Genomic DNA, 22,484 nt, shown 5'->3' on the forward strand with positions numbered 1-22,484 from the left:
GGCATCCCGCATTTCCTCTGCGTTTGCTCATAGAGCTCAGCACCTTCTCTGATGTGGGCACGCCATGCTGGGTGGTTCTGTGCCTATGTCTCCCATGTCACACACTCAATCCCAAAGTTTTTAAGAAGACCTTGAGTGTAATAAATGATAAATAGGTTAATAGGAATCAACCAGTATTTGATAATTTAAACATCACTTTTTAATGGCATAAAAGTGCACTTAAACTTTTGGGACATGCTATCTGAGACTGAGAAGGTCAGGGAAGAGAAGGCTGAGAGAGCCCCAGAGCTGCTAGGCTGACCTTTGATTGGGTCACCGTTCTAGCCCCGCCACCCATGCTGGCCAATGGGCGCAAGGCGATTTGGACCTCCTTCAGCTAAGCAGCTCAGGCTAACTGAAGAGCCATTTACTGCCTCTAGGCGTCGCGGAAAGGCAGAGTAGACTAGAAGCCTAGGCCACACCTCCCACGCGGTGCTCTTTAGGTCCGAGGGTGGAGCGCTTAGGAGCATGCGCACCGGCTAAGGCCCGGGACTACATTTCCCAGAAAGCCTTGCTCACCAGAGAGGCCAGGAGGCGGACCCTAGGTGGGTTTCAGATCCCTCCGGAAGTCAGGCACGCCCCCTGCCGCGCGCCACCTCAGCGAGGCGGAGCTGCCAAGTGGCAGAGGCCAGAGTGAAAGCGTCCAGTGCAGACCTGTCCAGAGCTTCCCGAGCCGAGGAGCCTGAAAGCCGGGCTCTGCACCGCCCGCCCCGCCTGGAGACTAACAGGGTGAGCTGCTCCTCCTGCCCCGCGGGGGGCGTCCAGCACTAGCTGGACCCGGAGCGTGGAGCCCACCCCGACCCGACACCCCGTGGTCCCCGGCCAGGGTCTCCCTCTCGGAGCCCCCCAGGACCCCCTCAATCTCCGGGCTTCTCCAGGCTCCCCCTTCTCCCACGCTCCCCTCAAGATCCCCTCGGTCTCCTGGACCTTCCCGCTTCCACTCTCAGGAGCCCCTTCCCCAAGACTCCTAGGAGCTCTTTCTCCAGAAGCCCCCCCCCCCCTCCCCCAGCGCCCCGCCGCAGCCCCCTTGCTCACCCCCCCCCCACCCCCAGCTGCGCCTACAGATCCTCTCCCCGGGGACCCTTTCCCCTGAATCCCCCCTCCAAGGTCCCCATCCTAGTCCCCTCCCCCTGGTTCCCCAGATCCCCCCTTCCTACCTCCCCAACTCTCCCCCCTGCCCCTGCAGCTCCTCTCCCGGGGAACCATTCCCCTGAATCCCCCTGCCCTAGTCTGGTACCCCCTTTCCCCCCTACCTCCTAACATCCCCCCCTCTTTTCCCCGGGGACCCCTTCCCCTGAATTCCCCCTTTCTAGGCCTCCACCCTAGTCCCCTCCCCCTCTCGGTTCCCCAGAACCCCCCTTCCTACTTCCCCCTTCCTCAACCCCTCCGCCCCCTGTTGTGCCTATATCTCCTCTCCCCGGGGACCCCTTCCCCCGAATTCTCCTCCCCCCACTCACCAGACCCCCCCCCTGCGGGCCCCCCCTTCCTTAGGCTCCTCCCACCAGGACCCCTCCTCCCCAGGAGCCCCACCCCTCCCGCCTGGCTTGGAGGGGGAGGGTGGGGCTGGGGCTCTCCCCAGCGGGGTGTCTCTATAACGGGCAGGCATACGAAATTAAACGGAAAGGTCCTGGGACCTGTGAGGAAGCCCTATGGGACACGGGGAGGCAGGCGGGCGGCACGGAAACAGCAGAGAGCCGCAGCAGACAGATGTGCGGTGCTGTATGCGGGCAGTGTGCTTCTCTCCTGGTGCCGGCGCTGGTACGAATGGGGAGGGGCAGAGTCTGCCCAGATTCCCCAGCCCCTTCATAACCGCGTCTCCTTCCCTTCCCCAGGCCCCCCTGCAGCCACCTCTGTCTCCTCTCCTCTCAGTAGGTGGTCGGAGCCATGGCCTCGGAGCTGCTGACAGCCGGACTGCCCCAGGTGAGTGGGAACTCCCTCTGACACATCCTCCAATGGGGGTCCTGGGGCCACCCCGAGGTGGCCACCTCTCCGTGCCCCAGGCCTCTAGGGCTGTCACAGGAGCTCTGTGCGCACTGAGGGAGAAAGTCGTTGGCAGTCTCTAGGCCAGTTCCCAGCATCGGTCCAGAGGTTATTCAGTAAATGTTCTTGAACATACAGATTCCACCTTAAGCACAATACCATAGTTAGACTTCATTGGGTGATGTTGGCCAAGCTGGAGGGTTCGAGGAAGTGCTCTTGCTTTCCCTTCCCCAAGTAACCCTTGGTGGCGCAGGCCATGAGGCTTCTCTGTGGGCAGCTGGGGCCGGTGGTAACATAACTATATTGTAGGAGTAGATAGAACACTGGCGCTGCAGTCAGGAAGATCTGAATTCAGATTTGGCCTCAGACAACACTGGGTGACCCTGGACAGTCTCTTCACCCTGTTTGCCTTGGCTCCTCTGCAGAATGAGGACACACTGGAGAAGGAGATGGCAAACCTTTCCAGTATCTTTGCCGAGAAAGTCCTATTGACACAGGGCAAGGGGTCCTGTAGAGTCAGACACAGCTGGGGGACTGAGCAGCAGCAAGCGGGACAATCAGTATTCTCCGTGTGTGAATCTTGCAATTTACCCCTTTGATGGCTCATAAGGCAGGCATCTGACTCAGACAGAAGGGGAAGAGCTCCCCTTAGAACAGTGGAGGTAAAGTGGAGGTGTGGGCTGGCTTGATGTCATGAGGAAGGTTTATGCCCTGATTTTTAACACTTAGAAATGAACTTACTTTAGATCCCACATTTGTCTTTTTGGAAAGTACCTATGGCAGTCATGTGCCACCAGCTTTGCCAGGGATACAGAGACAGCCAGAACTCTCAGCAGCCTTGCTTCTCTTCTTAGACTCATGTTAAGAATGACCTCTGGTTAGCCATAAATCTGTCTGGCATTTCAGGAATTGCTGACATTCAGAGATGTGGCTGTGGGCTTCACCCAGGAAGAGTGGGGGCACCTGCACCCATATCAGAAGGCCCTCTACCGAGACGTGATGCTGGAAAACTATCAGAACCTGGTCTTCCTGGGTAAGGATGGGTTCAGTGGTTTACTTTCCCCAGCAATGGGAGGCATGGCTTCTAGAGGTCCAGGTTCGGCACGGAGGGGGCTGCTCCTGATGGGGGAGATGGAGGACAGCAGCAGCAGCAGACAGGCGGTGACTTGGACTGGGCGGTCAGTTTGATGTCTGGGTGGGATAAGAAGATCAAACATGGCTGTTTTCTAGGGCCAAATGTTGGCTATGGCAGGCTCAGTGGGATAATTTGCTCTCACCGGTCAGTCATCTGGATCAAAGGAACTAATATTCTGTCTGAGCCCCAAATCTGGCCTGTGATCCTATTCCTTCTACTTCTGGGACCAGACAACAAAGCATCTCTGAGCAATCCTTTCTACCACCTCTGGGGGTTCCCAGCATGCCTGCTTCCCCCCCAAATGGAAGGAACTCAGATTGACTTCGGAGCCGACTCTGAACCCAGCATTTTTCCATTTCCAATGAACAGGACTCATCGTTTCCAAACCAGCTATGATTGACCAGTTGGAACGAGGAGAAGAGCCGTGGATCCCAGATGTCCCCAGAGGCCCTCGTCTAGGTAAGGGAGTGAAAACAAATGGCTGAGTCACGACCAATAGGGAGAAAGGGCTTTTCGAAGACCCTTCTGCTCCCTCAGACTGGAGAGGAGCCAGGCACACTCTGTTGTCCTGCTGTGATGGTGTCTGCACAGGCTCTGTCCCCTTGACATGTCTTGGTTTTACACCATTTTATGCAGGCTCTTTGCAGTCCTTCTACTTACCCAGATTAAGAATGGGTAGTAAGCCTTCCACAACATTTTCTGGGCTGCTTCCAGTGTTGTTGTGCATTCTCTCCAGACCGTGATTTCTTTGGCCTTGCTCCACTCTGGTGCACCTGCGTACCTTACAAAGAGTGCTGCTCTTACAGTCCTTTCACATGTGAATGCAGCTCTTTCAAACCAAATTAGGAGACATTCCAAATGGTGAAAGTGAATCAAGTGGTATCATTCTTTTTCTTTTTTTGGAGGGGGCAAGGAAAGGCAATAGGGGTTAAGTGACTTCCCTGACAGTTCTTCATTTTGTAATTTATTCAGCAAGTATTTATTAAGCACCTGCTATATGCCAGCCTCTGGGTTTGTAAAGACAGTCCTTTGCCCTTATGGGACTTCCACTCTAATTAGTGAGATAGCATATAATTCCCTCGTTTCATCCAAGATAGGTACACAGTCCTAGATGAAGGTAATCTCAGAGGGAAACACTGACCACTGGGGACTGGGGAAGGCCTCCTGCAGGAGGTGGCTGGGGTTTGAAAGGAGCTTTGAATGAACCAGGGGAAACAAGGAAGTGGAGGTGATGGGGCCGAACATTTCAGGCATGGGGGATGGCCAGTGCAAAGGCATGGAGATGGGAGATGGAATGTTGTGTTTAAGGACCTGCAAGCACACCAGTGTAGCTGCAGCCTGGAGTGCTAGGTGGGGGGTGGGGCAGGTTATGAAGGCAGGTTCATCTTTGATCCTGCACAGGAGATCATTTACTAGGGGAGGGGGTGATCTGGTTATATTTGTGCTTTGGGAAGATCCCTTTAGAGTGCTGGGACACCTGAGGCTATTGGCTAGGCAGGAGGTTCTGTGAGTGGAGAGAAGGGGACGTAGGGGAGAGGTGCTATGCAGGATGGAATGACAGACCTGCCAACAAACTGGGAGTGGGGGGGTGCAGGGTAGGAGTCCAGGGTGGCCTGGAGGGTGCAGAGCTGGGTGAAGGGGGAGCTGGTGATGGTCTTCAGAGACTCCAGACTCTGAACAGCACTGAACGAGAATGAGTTTGTTTTGTTCTGAGTTTTCTCTTGGAGGAAGAGTGAATTTGTGTGGATTTTCAAGTGATTATTAACAATTAGTTAACTGCCCCTTCATATTCTTTGACTGTTTATCCATTGTGGACCAGAAATTATTTTTGTAAGTTTGTAATGGTTCTTTATGTGTTTAACAATGCCATCGATCCCATCCTATCTGTAACCATCTCTCTCCTTACTGTGACTGTGGGCCCTAACACTTATCCTCTCTAGCCTCAGTGGAGAGAAATGTTTCCACGCTGATGAGGGATCACAGGTCTTTGGAAAATTGCCATTATACATGTCAGATTGTTATCTTGTGTCATCATGTGCATAGATAGAATATTAGTATGGAAAAGACAGACCTTTGTTTCAGGGAGAAATTTGTTCATTAAAATAACTTGTTAATTTCCTTAAGATAGTCTCCCCTGTTTTCCTCTTTTTAAGTCCTGGGCCCAGCTTACTGTCTGTCCATTGTATCTGTTCAAGATGTAAATGTGCTGGTGAGTGATCTCTGAGTGGTCCGTCTAACTGTATGTCACAGTTTGGACAACTGGTGTTCTTTATCTGTTGAGATTCAGGGTCTTTTTTCCCTCAAATTAATTTTGTTATTTTGTTTAAGCTTTGGAAATTATCCTTGTGGCAGTTTGTGACAGCAGTAAGTCTGTAACATGATTTTGATGGTATTGTCTTATCGGTGGGTCCTAACCTTTAGTGATGAAGTTGAGCCATTGGTAGCATTTCCCCTCGGGGCTGCGTTGGCTGCATCCCCAGAATCTTAGTGTGTCGGCTCATCATTATTCCTTCACCCGTTCATCGTTCAGGAGATTCATCTTAAATCTCCATTTAGCTGCGTGCCTTTTGCTTGTGTTCCCCGCACCAGTGCAGCTATTTTCTCCTACTTCTCCTCTTGTCAGACACTTCTTTTCAGTCTCCTTTCCTTCTTCTTGATTCATGTTGTACCCACTAACTGAGGGTGTGTGTGGGGGGTATTCCAAGGTTCTGTCCTTGGCCTCCTTTTCACTTTTAATTCTGCTTTATCTCACTTGGTGATCTCATAAGCTCCCTTGGGCTCACTAGTTAATGTTGCTAAGCAAATGATTCTCAGATCTCTCTATCCAACCAGAGTTCTCCCTTGAGTTCTGGTCCTTCATCTTTAGTTGCCCTTTGGGCATCTCAAACTCAATGTCCCCACAGACACCTCAAATTCGACTTGCTCAGAGCTCGTCTCTCCTCCTCCTTCCTCTCTCCCACCCCCTTTCCAGAGTTCCCTGTTATTCTCAAAGGCGTTCCCTCCTCAGGGAGAGTGAAGAGTAGATGTGGCTGAGACTGGGAAGGCGATAGCGCCTTTCTCAGATACAGGGAAGCTTCATAGCCAGGGTGGAAATAACTTAATTTTAGATGGGTTGGATTTAAGATGTCTCTAGGGCATGCAACTGGAAATATCCAATAGTGAAATGATGACATGGGCCTGGAATTCAGGGCAGAGCCTGGTGTTTAACCTTGGAGTTACATGTATGGAAGTGAGAGTTAAACCCATGGGAGCTAATGAGGCTACCAGAAGACTGAGTGTGAAGGGAGAAAGAAAAAGGACCTAGGGAAGTTTTGAGAGTACAGGAAGGGCCTCTGTGAGTTGTGTAGTGCAGGCAGGAAGGAGCTCTCACTGAACACTGGCTATGTGGGGTGATCTTGCCTTTCCCCTTTCCTGATTAGAAACGGACATTTCTCAATCTGATCCCCGTCTCCTATCTTAGATCCACCCATCCCTGTCATTCCTCCCTCCTGCCCCTGTTCTTTGGAGCTCATCAAAGCCCATGCTTTCTCCCCCTCTCATTACTTTCTCAAGCTCCACTCTAACCCTGCAGCCATTTATTTTATCTCTCCTGTACTCTGCCCTTCTCTTGCTGCACTTTAGCCCCAACCCTGCATTACTCCACCATCTACTTCCTCTGTTCTACTCTGGTGAATGAAGTTGAAGAAATCCTGCCACCATGGTGACTGGGTACATTACAAGGTCATGTCATCTGATCTTTACTGCAGGGTCATCACTTCAGCAAGGGAGTCCTTTTGTTCCTTTCTAACTGATTCCCTCTCTTACTCCTCACAGTAGCTATTCCAGACTTCTATGTGAAAGATTCCACTTGCCCCCATTCCTTCCTTTACCTCTCTCAGCTAAAATCCTTGCCTCTTACTTTATTTAAAACACACACACACAAGCCATTCAGTGAACTCCCTCTTCTTCCATTCTTGGTCTCCCCTGGCTTCAGGTCCTATTCCCTGCTCCTTTCTCCCAGTCTCTAACAATAAGGGAGCCAGTAAACTCTAGTGGTTGTATGTTATCTCTGAAGTTAATTATTATCAATTCTTTTACTTGGCTTTTTAGTTGTTTTTTTTTTTTTTAGATTTTTGATTTCCAATTCTCTCCTTCCCTCCCCCCCCCCCCCCCCCCCCCCCCGAAAAGGCAAGCCATTTACTATAGATTACACATGTGCAGTCATATAAAATATATTTCCATACTAGCCATGTTGCAAAAGAAAACAGACAAAACAACCAGGAAAAATGAAGTTTAAAAAGTATGCCTTGATCTACATTCAGATTCCATCAGTCTTTCTCTGAAGTTGGATGGCATTTTTCATCATAAGTCCTTTGGAACTCCCTTCAATCTTTGTTGAGAATGGCTAAGTCATTCATAGTTGATAATCATACAATATTGCTGTTACTGTGTATGATGTTCTGGTTCTGCTCACTTCACTTTGCATCAATTCATGTAAGTCTTTGCAGGTTTTTTTTGAAAGCACCCCCCTTATCATTTCTTACAGCACAATAGTATTCCATCATAACCGTATACCAAAACTTGTTCAGCCATCTCCCAGTCGATAGGCATCCCTTTGATTTCTAATTATTGCTGCCACAAAAAGAGCTGCTAGAAATATATTTGTACATATAGGTCCTTTTCCTTTTTCTTTGATCTCTTTGGGATACAGACCTTGTAGGGCTCAAAGGATGTGCAGTTTTTTAGCCTTTTGAGCATAGTTCCAAACTGCTCCACAGAAAGAATTGAATCATTTGACAACTCTACCAACAGTGCATTACTGTCCCAATTTTTCCACATCTCCTCCAACATTCATTATTTTCCTTTTCTGTCATATTAGCCAACCTATTAAGTGTAAAGTGGCACCTCAGAGTTGTTTTAGTTTGCATTTCTCTAATCAGTGGTGGTGCAGAACATTTTTTCATATGGCTTTAGACAGCTTCAGTTTCTTTTCCTAAAAACTGACTTTTCATATCCTTTCACTATTTATCAATTGGGGAATGACTTGTGTTCTTATAAATTTGACTCAGTTCTCTATATATTTGAAAAATGATGCCTTTATTAGAGAAACTGGCTATAAAAATTATTTCCCAGTTCCTTCTTTCTACTCTTGGTTGCATTGGTTTTGTTTGTACAAAAACTTTAATGTAATCAAAATTTTCCATCTTACATCTGGTTATGCTCTTTGTCTTATGTGGTCACAAATTCTCCCCTTACCCATAGATCTGACAAGTAAAATATTCCATATTTCCCTAATTTGCTTATATCTCCTTTCATGTCTAAATCATGTACCCATTTTGACAATATCTTGGTATCTGGTGTGAAATGTTGGTCTATACCGAGTTTCTGCCAAACTGCTTTCTAGTTTTCTCAGTAATTTTTGTCAAATAGTAAATCTAGTCCTCAAATCTTGAATTTTTGAATTTATCAAACACTAGAATACTATGGTCATTTTACTGCTGTGTATGGTGTACCTGATCTGTTCTACTGATCCACCAGTCTATTTCTTAGCCAGTAACAGATTGTTTTGATGATTACTGTTTTGTAATAGAGTTTTGAGATCTGGTGCTTTTAGGCCACCTTCCTTCATATCTTTTCATGATTTCCTTGATATTCTTGATGTTTAGTTCTTCCAGATGAATCTTGTTACTATATTTTTTTTGTAGCTCTATAAAATACATTTTTGATAGTTTAATTGGCATGGCTCTGAATAAATAATTTAGGTAGAATTGTAATTTTTATTGTATTGACTTGGCCTCCCCAAAAGCAGTTTATATTTTTCCAGCTGTTTAGAGCTGGCTTTATTTGTGTGAAAAGTGTTTTGTAATTGTGTTCATATATTTCTTGTGGTTTATCTTAGCAGGTAGACTCCCAAGTAGTTTATATTGTCTACAACTATTTTAAATGGCATTTACTGAAGTCGTTAATTATTTCATATAATTATAACTTATTTTTTAGTTGATTCTTTAGGATTCTCTAAGTATCCCATCATATCTGCAAAGAATGATAGTTTTGTTTCCTTATTACCTATTCTAATTGCTTCAATTTCTTTTTCTTCTCTCATTGCTATAGCTAGCATTTCTAGTACAATTTTGAATAACAGTGTTGATAATAGACATCCTTGCTTCTCCCCTGATCTTATTAGGAAGTCTTCTAGTTTATCTCCATTACAGATAATGCTTACTGATGTTTTAGATAGATACTACTTAGTATTTTGAGGAAAGATCCATGTATTCCTATGCTTTTTAATGTTTTTTTTTTTAATTAAGAGTGAATGCTGTATTTTGTCAAAAGCTTTTTCTACGTCTATTCAGATAACCTCATGATTTCTGTAGGTTTTTTGTTGTTGATATGGTCAATATACTGATAGTTTCCCTAATACCGAACCAGCTCTGCATTCCTGGTATAAATCCCACCTGGTCTTTGTAATATATTGCTGTAGTCTCTTTGCCAGTATTTTATTTAAAATATTCACTGGGATAATTCATTGATTCATTAGGGTAATTGGTCTATAGTTTTCTTTCTCTGTTTTTGCTCTTCCTGGTTTAGCTATCAATCAGGATCATATTTGTGTCATAAAAAGAATTTGGTAGGACTCCTTCTTTGCCTCTTTTTCCAAATGCTTTATAGTATTGGAATTATTCTTTAAATGTTTGGTAGAATCCACTTGTGAATCCGTCTGGCCCTGGGAATTTTTTCTTAGGGAGTTCATTGATGGCTTGTTCAGTTTCTTTTTCTAAGATGGGATTATTTGAGTATTCTATTTCCTCTTCTGGGCAATTTATATTTTTGGTAAATATTTATCCATTTTGCTTATTTGTCAGATTTACTGGCATGTAATGGAGCAAAAGAGCTCCTAAGAAGTCCCTTAATTTCTGCCACTCTTTTCTTTTTTGATATTGGTAATGCAGTTTTCTTTTTTAAATCAGATCAACTAATGGTTTATCATTCCCCCCCCCCAACAAAACCAGCCTCTAATGTTATTTATTGATTAATTAGTTTTCTTACTTTCAGTTTTATTAACAATCTCTCCTTTGATTTTTGTGCTTTCTTCTGAGTCTTTTTTAGATATGCTTCTTTTTCATGCTAAATTTGTTTTTTTTGTCCATTCTGCCACTCTTTCCTTTTATTGTTTAATCTGTTTAAGTTTATGAATGTTTGTATTGTGTTTCCTTCCATTTATACCTTTTATATTGATTTTATCCTCTTCCTCTTAAGATAGAACTTCCCCCCATACTTTTGTAGGCTCTGATGTCCTGTTAGATAGCCGGATGGGAATGAATTAAATCTATCTCTTGAGAGACAGAGTTAACATTCTGTATTTCTATGTGGTTGCCTGTCTGATTTGGAAAATTCTAATTATTAGAATGTTTATTTTTTGCATTGACTTGAATGTGGCTTCCTTCTAACTTCTAAACTTTGGTTAGTAATTCTCTTGATATCCACAGAGAATAAGTGCAAAGAAGCTTCATGGTATAATGAAAAACATTTGAATTGAGTTCAAATGACCTTGGTTGAGTCCCAACTTTAGTAGCAGTGTGGCACTGGTCTGGTCCTTGAATTGCTCTGATCTTTAGTCTCCTCTTTTGGAAAATGTAGTCATTGATCTGCTACTAATATATTTCACAGTGTTTTGAGGATCATGTGAAAACTTATTATACAAGTATAATGGTGTTGTATGTTCTATATTTTAATGTCTGACAACATTTTATATTGATAGAGGAGATAGAAGACACATTTAAGTGTGATGTGGGATGAAATGGGATATTTACATATTTTTAATCTCTTTCAGATTGGGAGAATTGGCCTGAAATCAAACAGTCAGTTCCAAAGCTGGGCATTTCTATGGAAGAATACCAGGAAAGACTCACAAATTATGGTCCCCATGCCTCCTATCTGGAAGAAACCTTAGAAGGTGGGGCCAGGTTAGAGAGGCCACAGAATAATGAGGAAAAACCTTTTGAATGTAATGATTGTGGGAAGACCTTCCGACTGAGCACAGCTCTTGCTATGCATCAGAGAGTTCATACTGGAGAGAAACCTTATGAATGTAATGAGTGTGGGAAGGCCTTTAGGCAGAGGGCACATCTTACTCAACATCAGAAAATTCATTCTGGAGAGAAACCTCATGAATGTCAAGAATGTGGGAAGGCATTTCGCCTAAGTGCAGCTCTTGCTATGCATCAGAGAGTTCATACTGGAGAGAAGCCTTATGAATGTACAGAATGTGGGAAGGCCTTCAGACAGAGGGCACATCTTACTCAACATCAGAAAATTCATACAGGAGAGAAACCTCATCAGTGTAAAGAATGTGGGAAGGCCTTTCGACTGAGCACAGCTCTAACTATGCATCAGAGAGTTCATACTGGAGAGAAACCATATCAATGTAAGGAATGTGGGAAGGCCTTTCCCTTCAGCACAGCTCTTATTATGCACCAGAGAGTTCATACTGGAGAGAAACCATATCATTGTAATGAATGTGGGAAGGATTTCCGCATGAGTACAGCTCTTACTATGCATCTGAGAATTCATACTGGAGAGAAGCCATATGAATGTGATGAATGTGGGAAAGCCTTTTCCAGGAGCACAGATCTTACTCACCATCGGAGAGTTCATACAGGAGAGAAGCCTTACCAATGTGATGAATGTGGGAAGTCCTTCAGGTGGTGGACACATCTTACTCGACATCAGAGACTTCATACTGGAGAAAAGCCTTATCAGTGTGAAGAATGTGGGAAGGCGTTCAGCCGTAGGACACACCTTACTCGGCATCAGAAAGTTCATAGTGGGTAGAAATCTTAGGAATATGAGGCTTTCTGCCAGAGTACACACCTGAGTAAGCAAGAAACCTTATATGATGAATGTGGAAGGCCGTTAACAGGACCACATACCTCACTCAATGACAGAAAATTCATACTGGAGACAAATGAATTTATTGTATGTGAGAAGATCTGCCAGAGCACAGCTCTTAGTCAATATCAGAGAGTTCATATTGGAGAGATGCCTTACTAATGAATTTGGGAAGGCTTTCTACCAGACTTTATCTCTTGCTCTACATTAAAGACTGTATTGAATAGAAATCTTCTCAGTAGAAAGAATCAGCAAAGGCTTTCTATCAGAGTTTAACTCTGACTATACATCAGAGCTCGTACTCAAGAAATAACCTTCTGAATATGGGAATGTCTTCTGTCAATAGGACATTTATTTGACCTCACGTGATTTATAGATAGAGACTATGCAGGAAGGTCCTGCCAGTACACTGCTCTGAACTTAATATTCATTGAATAACAAAAGTGGTGGTGAAAAAAAACCTGAGTGGCTTCTCAAAGAAGAGGTCATGAGAGATTAATATTTTTTGGACAGGTTTACTACAAAGTCATCCTTTCAAATGATGCAGGATACAATTTATTGAGATTTTAATTATTTGACAGAGTTTCTCATGTTCTTGTGCAAAAAAATGGAGAGCTCTGGACGAGATAATGGTGCTATTAAATGGTTTCTGGACTAGTTCGATGGCCAGAGTCCAATTATAGTCTGTTAGGTCAGTAGCAGCCTGGAGGGAACTCCAGCAGTGATTTATCTTTGGCTTCTGCTTTTTAACCATTTTGTCACTGACTAGCCTGACAGTGTAAGATGTCATGCTTATTAGATCTGAGGGTGATACCAAACTAGGAGGGATAGTTAATACAGTATGTAGCAAAGTTAAATCTAAAAAGTTCTTCACAGGCTGGAATGAAAAAGGAAATGCCTTCCGTTAAGGAATCACTGTTTGCCCCACAGGGGATGGGATACTGCAGCCACTTACTTCACTAAGGGGTCCCATTTAGTCTGGACTCAGGTATTCCATCTGTATAGGATTCGGTCTTGGAGGAGCTTGCCCTGCAGGAGGAGTCTATACTCCCTTTTCTCATGTTCTTCAGTTCCAGCCCTGGCATCTCAGGGACAAATTACTTTAAAGATTTATGCTAATGTTTAGGTCTTCCAAGAATAAAAATAGTCCTAATCTAGTTTGCCCTTGAACCTTGTAGAATGTTGTGGTCAGTTTTGAGTACCACAGTTTAAGAAGGACATTCATAAAGTAGTGTCTGGAGTAGGCTAATCATGTTGGTGAAGGTCTTTTTGTCCATGTCATGGAAGGTTCAATAGAAGGAACTGGGTATGTTTAGCTTGGAGAAGACTGTGGGGACAGACATCATAACTTTCTTAAAGTATATAAAGGGCTCTTGTACTGGAGGTATTAGACTAATTCTGATTGGCCCCAGAGGCCTGAATGTAAGTCGCAAAGAAGTGAATTTAGGGGTGATGTCAGGAGGCAAGTTAAGGTGTGTCTGAATTGTGCCCCTTGGGAGGAAGCATTTCTCCCCTCCTTGGAGGCTGAATGGATGGATATTGGAGGATGGGCAGCTACTTTTAGGTTGTTGAAATGGGAGTTCCTTCCACGCGTGCTGAGACTTCTTCCAACACTGAAAGAATTCTATGAAAGAAACATTCTGAGCAATGAATGAAGTCTCTCAGAGCCCAGCTTTTAGTCTACATTGGAGAATTCAGACTGGAGAGAAATCAATACAATGAATGTGCAAAGAGCTTCTGAAAGGGATAAGTCATTCAACATCCAAGTTATAAGAGAAACCTTGTGAATGAAACTTGGGTGGGAAGGTTTTCCCTAAAGTAGTATAACTTAGTAAATATCAGAAAATGTATACTAGAGAGGAACTTGTATGTAGGAATGTTTTTCAGTGGAATACTCATATTGTCATAGAGTCTGTTTGGGAGACAAAAGTGATGAATGTGATCAGGGCGAGAATATCTCCTGCCAGAAGACAGGGTTTTTCCTGCATTAGACAATGCTGGAGAACCCTTGTGAATGCAGTCTTAGAAAGACTGTGAATATCAGAAGAATTTTTCTCTAGTAAGCACTTAATGATAACATTTAGATTTCAAATTAAAATGAAACCTAAAAATCCCTAATTTCCATAGTGGTTGTTAACAAACCTGTCCCTGTTCAAGTTCCTAAGAATTTCCCTCGGCTAGTTCCCATGTTTATATTAGAGGACTTGGTTTTCTCCAAGGAAAATTGTGGCAATCTCCTAGGTGCTCATGCCTTTAGTTTTGTTCTAAAGTGCTCAAAACCATCCATCATCTGCTCTCTTTGTTTTAGTCACAGAGGGAGAGGTTATGAGATTCCAGACTTGGTGCTACAAAGAATTTCAGGAGATCCTCTAGCACAACCCCCTCATTTTGCAAATGAAACTGGTTTAGAGAAGTGTGTCACTTGCCCAGAGTCACACAGTAAGTGGCCCAGACACTTCAGCCCCGGATCCTCTGACTCAAGAGTCTTTCCATGGCAATTACATAATTACAACTACACAATCTTTGCTAAGGTGAAAGTCTCTGCTTCTGCCCTTGATTCTGTCCCTTCCACTTCAGAACTTACTCCAAAAATAATTTCCCCTCATGTGTCTTGTCTTTCTCCACTGGCTCCTTACCAGCTACTTAGACATCTCCAGTTCATCTTTTCTTAGTGATGTTATGGTTAAACCCTGATAACTAACAGTTGTTTGAATGTGAAGAAACAGAAAGTAATTTAATCTTACCCCACCTAAGCCCTGCCAGCACAGGAGTGTTTGGGGGAGTGGGGAGGAAGTAGTTTCCATTGCCAAGTGGGATACACCACTCTGTGGTGTCCCTGAGGACTCATGTAGAGTGGCTTGGAGGAGATAACCTTATTTAATGCATTTTTCTAACTGGACTACTCAGAGCTGCCAATAGGAGGTTGTATCATGCCTTGGGGTACAGCGATTTGTAGCTCTGGGAGAGTAGGTAACTAGAAAGATTATATAGTTTGACAAGAAAGGGCTTCTAGAGAATCCTTTTGATTGTCTTTACTTTTTCTTTTTCTTGCTGCCTACTGAGGAAATAGGAGCCTACCAGCTCTCCTTGCGAATAAGGTAGGCAGCACTAGACATGCCCTTGTTCAACTTCTACCCTTTCTCTGAATTGAGTAGAGAAATGGAAACATTTCTCATTTTTTCCTCTTTCTTTCCAGTCCTTTCTTTTGTTTTTGAGTCAAAGAACAGACACTTGACCTTGTCTTCATGTTATCATAAGCATGATGTGTTTATTAGGTGCCGGGCATGTGTTCACATTTGCTCTTTTTCAGATGGGAATTAGATGTTGGATAAATACCCCCCTCTCTAGACCAATAGCTTGTATTTACTTTGTGGAGTTCATTCCTTCTTTTTTTTTTTTTTTTGCTTTTTGGAGGGCAATTGGGGTTGTGACTTGCCCAAGGTCACATGGCTAGTTTTTGTGTTAAGTATCTGAGGCCAGATTTGAACTCAGGTCCTCCTGACTCCAGGGCTGGTGCTCTATTCACTGCACCACCTAGTCGCGCCCCCAGGGTTCATTCTTATGGGTGTGATAGGAACAAAGCTTAATGGTCCCAAGGGTCTTTGTACTCAACAGATTGTGGGGTATAGTAGTTAACAGCTGGTGGAAATTGGGAGTTTCTTTTCCAGCAAGCTTGGTAATGTTTCCCAGTAACTTTAAAAAACATCAGCTACTTCTCAGGACTATTCACTTTTTCTCTTACCATTCCTTTTCTTTTTTCCTACCCTTTACCTCCAAAACTCTACTGAATGTCTTCCGATACCATATTCTCCATTCCTTGAAAACTGGTTTTTGCCCCCAACTATTCCCCTGAAATTGATCCAGTGACCTGGTCATTAAATATAATAGCATTTCCCCCCATCTTATCCTTACCTCTGTGAAGCATTTGACATTTTATTTACCCTTGATTTAAAAGGTACTATGCTTGCTTCTACATCATTAACAGCTTCTGTCCCCTTGGCTTTTTCCTGACTGTTTAAGGTAGATGAGGCAGTTGGTGCAGGGGATAGAGAGCTGGGCCTGGACTAAGGAGTCCAGAAGTCAGACCCAGCTTTGAACACAGTAACTGTGTGACCCTGGGCAGACCATTTCACCTCTCTTGGCTTCAGGTTTCCTCATCTGTAAAATGAGGATGATAACAGCACCTACCTCCCAGGGTTGTTTCAAGGATCGACTGAGATGCTATTTGTGAAACACTTAAAGTGTGACCCTTCAAGTGCTATATAAATACTAGCTGCTATATGATTGTTTTTATTATTATAATTATGATTTTTATTGAGGTTTGCCATTTTGCTCTCTTCTTGTTTTGTACCTGCCTGTTGAGAATTTCATCCATTTATAGTCACTAAGGTGTTATCTTCAATGGTAATGGCCATACTTGCCTAAGATGTCAGGCTATTTTTGATGTATTGTTTGGTTTTTCTGTTGTTTTTTCTCTTCCTGGATCTGGGAAAAAGGAAGGGGGCTTGGACAAGCAGCCTAATGACCTTTATAATTATAATAAGCTTGATGCCTTCAGTCATACATATCTATGCGTTTGTGTATACGAATATGTATATGCATCTATGTTAAATATATGCATTTATACTTTATTGATGCTTTTGTTTTTTATACTGTTTTCCCATATGCCCTCCAGTATATCAAACCTTCCCTTATAGCAAGCAGAAGTTACATAAAGCTGACTATTTTTGATGACATAGTCCACTTTTTGAACAACAGCTCCCACTTCTCTCCATTGGGACAAAAGTGTTCTTTTCTCTAGGCCAGAGATTTGTCATTTTTTCAGCTTAATTTTTAGGGGCATTTGGCTCCATTATTCCTTAGATGTACTTTATCTCAGGGAATATAGCAGATGACAGAATAGGAGTCCTGGAAATGGTATCTCAGAGCAGACTCCTTGGACATCAGCAGGTGGGTGCCAGTTCATTAAGAAGGCAAAAGACCCATGAGTAGTAAAAAGCCTTAAGTGCATGAACTGAGAAAAGGCTACACTAGCGAAGCTTTGCTGACCAGGGTAAGAGAAGGAATTAATACCATGAAACCTGGACTGGGCATATGCTTGGTTATGCATATGTATGCCAGAGATATGGCAATGATTGGAATAAACCAAGGTAGGACCTCCTGGACCACTGATTCTGGAGAGGGTGAGAAAGGAGTCATGCCTATGAATATTGTGGGGATAGAAGGAGGGTGATGTGCTTTATTGAATATGAAGTCTTTATTTTTAGAAGAAGGGGAATTTTGTGTCTGTTTTTGTTGGAAGCTTGTTCCCCAGAGCTACTAGTTAGAGCTAAATGGACTAATAATACACACAGACACACACACTTTGGTTTCCTTCTCCAATAAAGATATGAACAAAATTCTCAAAAGAATTACAAATTATTAATGACCATATGAAAGGATACTCCAGATCACTAATAATAAGAAGGATGCACATCAAAACCCTGAGATTTCACTTCACAACCAGCAGACTGGCAAAGCTGACATGACAAGTCAGTGCTGAAGGGGTTGGGGAAAGAGGGATACTAATATATTTGTTGGTGGATATGAACTGGTGCAAGCAATGTGTAATGCGATTATGCAATTTAGTTGTTAGGTCAAGAACGTATTTCACAACAGAGTAGGAGTTTTTGTGGTAGCTAAAAACTGAAAGCAAAGTGGGTGTTCCTTGATTGGGAAATGGCTGAATTGTGATATGTGAATTGAACGGAATATTTCTGTGCTGTTAGAAATGAATATGATGAATACAGAGAAACATTGGAAAGTTTAAACCGATTAAATTAATTGCATTCAACCTATGCAAAATGAAGTAAACAAAGCCAGAAAAACAGCCTCCACAGTGACTACAATGTAAATGGCAAAACTACAAAGCAACCCAAAAGGAATATTGCAAAGAAAGAACAAGCTTGGCCCCAAAGCAGAGTGATGAGAAGATGTCCCCCTCTATTTGCAGAGGTGGGGGTCATCATGTGGATTATTGCTTATCATTATATTTTTCTGATGTCAATTGGTTTTGATGGGAAATTTTCCTATTTTCTAAAAAGAAATTCTTTGTTATAAAGGGATGGACCTGGGAGGGTGAGGGAGAGGGATAAGGGAAAAACTTTAGTAATACAAACAGTATATCAATAAAATTATTTAAAATAAAAGAATGTGTATTAAATGAGTGCTTAAAAATCTTGGTGCCCGAGCCAGAAACTCTACTTGATTAAATCCCAAGACTTCACCTATCCCTTTTAAGCAGATAACTTTATCTACTTCTCTGGAGCTGCTGGCCAACACAACCAATTGTCTATAAAATATCTTAAATTCATTTCTGTCAGTGGCCTCACCATTTATGTCTGTATTTGAAATCTTGTTGAGATTTTAACCCTTGTTCCTTCTCAGGTCTGAATAGCTAGTTCCTTAATTTCATCTCTCTAGCATCTGTCAGCAACTCATTACTGACACTACATTTGGGATAACCTTAAATGCCACCTAAATGAGTGTGAAAATTACTCTAGCCAATAGTGAACCACTGGAGATTTGTGAAAAACACAATGATTTGATCTCTGTATAAGACATTTTACATCTTTGTTTCCTCATAATGAGAATATCTGTATGATTTTAACAGTCACCTTACAATCCTTTTACTTAGCCACTTTCCATCTCCCCTTCCCTCATGTGCCATCTCAGTCTATCATTCCTGCCACTTTAATCTTATTTATCCAATCCAGCCAAGATTCATTAGCTACCTGCTCTGTCTCAGGATTGCTTAGGCCTCTAAGAACACAAAAGATGAGAAGTAATTGGTGTCTGTTTTCCAGAAGCTTTGTATCCTGGGGGATACAACATGTGCAAAGTAAATTGAGAAGGGAGAAACACTGAACACTGGGAGAGGGAAGGTTGGGAATATTTAGTAAAATCTTTTGGGTATTGGTACCTAAGCTGATTCTTTAAGGGGGGAAAAAAAAAGCTAGGGATTCTATAAGATGGAGGTGAAAACTGAATGCATTTCAGAAGTGAGGAAAGCCTTTGAAAGGGCATGCTGTTATTTGGAGGGGGAAGGCAGGGCAATTGGGGTTAAGTGACTTGCCCAAGGTCACATGGCTAGTAAGTATTAAGTGTCTGAGGCTGGATTTGAATTCATCTTCCTGACTCCAGGGCCAGTGCTCTATTCACTGTGTCACCTAGCCGCCCTGAACATGAGAGTTCAAATTCAGCTGAAGGCCAGTTTGGATGGAAAATGGAACATTTGAAGGAAAGTAATATGAAGTGAATCTAAAAAGGTTTTCCTGATATCTCTTTTTCTGCACCCCATACCCATTTCTCTCTCAAATTACCTGGTGTTTTCTTATCTGTATTATAAATCAATACTGGGAGAGGGGTGGTGCGTGAGGAGAACCTAATAGAATGTAAGCTCCCTGAGGACAGATACTTTAAAATGTTTTTGTCTTCCCTGGGCTTAATAGTGTTTGGTATTGAATATATTATGGTAAGGATTTGTAGGTTATAAATTTGCCATCAGCTTTTATAATATTTTTGGGGGGGCAGCTAGGTGCCACAGTGAATAGAGCACCGGCCCTGGAGTCAGGAGGACCTGAGTTCAAATCTGTCCTTACCACGAAAACTAGCCATGTGACCTCAGGCAAGTCATTTAACCCCAATTGCCCTCCAAAAAGCAAATAAATAAAATAAAAAATATAATATATTTTTTTCCCCTCAAAGACTAGATAACATTAATCTTCCACATTCTTCCTGTAATCCTAAAAGAAAAATCTGTTTTGGTGTCTTAAAAAAAGCAACTAAAAATTCTGTTTGTTAATACAGGAAAAAAAACTGAAGATTAAACAACAGAAAATGAAGAATACCCCCCTAGACGCAAAAGTCAACCCCCCATTATAGTCTTTAAAGGTTTTCCCTGATTCTTGGAAGGCATTAATATCTTTATCACCGCCTCTCAGAATCTCTAGTTACTTTTTAGTTAATTTATTTTCAGTTTACAACACTCAGCTCCACAAGCTTTGGAGTGCCAATTTGTCTCTCCCTCTTTCCCCCCTCCCCAAGGTGACATGCATCTTATATAGGCGCTACGTATACATTCACATTAAATATTTTCACATAAATCACACTGCAAAGAAAAATTCTAACCAACAGAATGAATCAAAGTTCCTGCATTTTACTGGCTGTCCCTATGTCTGGAATTATCCCCCTCTTCATCGATGTATGATTTTTAAAAAAATGAAATTTATACATATATAATTACATGTATTCATAATTTCCTCTCCCTCCTGTTGAAGTGTCGACGACAACCAGAAAGTAATACCTTCACCATATCTATGCATAATTTAGCAAAGCAAATTTCCTTATAGGTTATGCCTGAACACACACACACACACACACACACAATGTCTCTGCACTTTAAGTTTATTGCATCTCTGATAAGAGGTGAGTTGTGTTCATCTTTAGACTTTTGGATGCCTGACCTGTGTAGCGCCAATGCAATATTTACAGTGCCTACGATCACAATAAAGACCATGACTATAAGTATTGCATGACGTTTGATTGCAAAATATACCAGATTCTCCAGGCAGAGAACACAACTGAAACATTTATTTAGACACCAGAAAACCAAATCCCAAAACCAGTAAGCCAATTCCATCATAGTATCAAAGATATTCAGAAGCCATAATAACACTGAGAATCACAGCATCCTTCAGCATTTCCACAAACCAATATGAGATCAGCATCTACTCACAAACCTCTCTATCTCCTTAATGAGTGTCCTCTCCCCCCAGAGTCTGGCTAGCTCTCATTCCCAGCTAACTGTGGGCTCTGCTTCCCTTCAGCAAAACTCCTCCCACCACAGTTTTCATGTGATTACATTCAGGCTATCAAGGGGCAGAGTTTATCTTCACGGCAGGGAAGCTTCCTGTGGGTTCTGCTGCACCCTTCGGCTAATTCTCACCATCACAGGCCCCATGTGATTACATTCAGGCTACTGGGGGCAGAGGTTACTTTCAAAACAGGGGAGGTCTTCAACCTCCCCCCTAGATCTATTAAAGGGCAGGGAAGATCATCAAATTCCCTTTCCCATTACAAGCTGTCATTTTATTGATTAGAGTTTTCAGGTTTATGGGGGCGGCTAGGTGGCGAAGTGAATAGAGCACTGGCCCTGGAGTCAGGAGGACCTGAGTTCAAAACCAGCCTCAGACACTTAACACAAAAACTAGCTGTGTGACCTTGGGCAAGTCACTTAACTCCAATTGCTCTCCAAAAAGCAAAAAAAAAAAAGCTTTCTCTATAATTTTATGCAAATTGTATTCCTAGTTCTGCTCACATTGCTCTGCATCATTTCATTCAGATCTTCAGTTTCCTCTAAAAAAATTTCATTTTTTTTTTGTTTTTCCTTATGATACAATATTACTTCATTACCGTCAAAAACTGTAATTTGCCTGCCTGTTTTTCAATAGGAAAAAAGTCCTTAGTTTTCAATTTGGGGCTATTACAAAAAGAGCACCTATAGATACTTTTGTATGTGTCCTTCCCCTCTTTGATTATTTTGGGGGGGATGTATAGGCTTAGTAGTGATATAGTGGGTCAAAGGTTATGCACAGTTGAGTAAATTTTGGGGTAGCAATCCAATTGGTTTCCAGAATGACTATACCAACTCCCGGTTTCCCCAATAGTTCCATAAAATACGTGTTTTCTTCTTTTTTTTTTTTTTGCCATTCTGATGGGTGTGAAGTGGAATTACTTGGAGTTGTTTTAATTTGCACTTCTCTAGTTATTTAGATAAATTTTCTGTATGGTTATTGATTGCCACTTTGAAAATTACTTGTTTGTATTGTTAAGGCTTGGGGTTCGGCATGCTCGGGACCCCAAAATACCAATATTTGGTCCTGCCAAATGAATTCGACTTAAGCCTTCTCTCAACCAAAGAAAAGCAAGTTTATTAAGGATTTACCATAACAGGTAGACTCTTAAGGAGCCTAAGTATTTGTGACGCTTGTATTGGACCAGTGGGATGGAACAATCTGACACAGACTGAGTCTGCGCCTGATTAATCTCAGCCCCTTCATGTAGGCAAGATGGATCTTATATACAGAAAGATTGTGGGAGGATTTTGGGGTGGTCTAAAGGAGGAGTTTGGGAAGGGTCTTAAGGAGTCTAAGAAGGATCTTGTGGAACTGAGGACTCCAGGAATGGGATTAAAGGTGGGAAATAGCTGAAGGCTACCTAGAGATGACAGAGAATGGAGGGCTAGGCTAGTTTAAGGGTAACAGATTTGGGTACAGATATTTTGATAGGATCAAGGGTGATTTGAAGTAGCTGGACAATGGAGGGCTAGGCTAGGATTAGAGTAACAGAGATTTGGCTCTAGTGATAATGAAAGGCTCATGGCCTCGGGCAAATGCCTCATTGCGTGGGAAGATTCAAGGGG

The 22,484-nt window shown here is 42.7% G+C and overlaps 1 protein-coding gene across 2 annotated transcripts; it reads left to right on the forward strand.

Annotated features, from left to right (window-relative positions):
• Positions 1 to 601: 601 nt before the first annotated feature.
• Positions 602 to 18,213, forward strand: LOC138171401 (zinc finger protein 30 homolog). Of its 2 annotated transcripts, XR_011170874.1 has the most exons (6): positions 602 to 768; positions 1,872 to 1,959; positions 2,926 to 3,052; positions 3,524 to 3,613; positions 10,965 to 12,197; positions 12,280 to 18,213. XR_011170874.1 is itself a non-coding variant. In XM_069100887.1 (5 exons), the coding sequence occupies exons 2-5, from the start codon at positions 1,924 to 1,926 to the stop codon at positions 11,963 to 11,965; spliced, it is 1,254 nt and encodes a 417-aa protein (XP_068956988.1). In that variant the 5' UTR covers positions 602 to 768; positions 1,872 to 1,923; the 3' UTR covers positions 11,966 to 18,213. The 2 variants fall into 2 exon arrangements, 1 of the variants encoding a protein (XP_068956988.1); XM_069100887.1 differs by having other exon boundaries at positions 10,965 to 18,213.
• The last annotated feature ends 4,271 nt before the right edge of the window (positions 18,214 to 22,484 follow it).

The sequence above is a fragment of the Petaurus breviceps genome, unplaced genomic scaffold, assembly GCF_028583685.1.
Source record: "Petaurus breviceps papuanus isolate PSGF00001 unplaced genomic scaffold, PetGlider_PUasm1.0 428, whole genome shotgun sequence".
NCBI classification, from domain to species: domain Eukaryota; kingdom Metazoa; phylum Chordata; class Mammalia; order Diprotodontia; family Petauridae; genus Petaurus; species Petaurus breviceps.

What these genes read in the sequence shown, in the direction of transcription:
- LOC138171401 (XM_069100887.1), top strand. Translation starts at nt 1,924, where the DNA reads ATGGCCTCGGAGCTGCTGACAGCCGGACTGCCCCAG. An exon ending in TGACAGCCGGACTGCCCCAG is followed by an intron (nt 1,960 to 2,925) that starts GTGAGTGGGAAC and finishes CTGGCATTTCAG; the next exon opens with GAATTGCTGACATTCAGAGA. An exon ending in CCCCAGAGGCCCTCGTCTAG is followed by an intron (nt 3,614 to 10,964) that starts GTAAGGGAGTGA and finishes AATCTCTTTCAG; the next exon opens with ATTGGGAGAATTGGCCTGAA.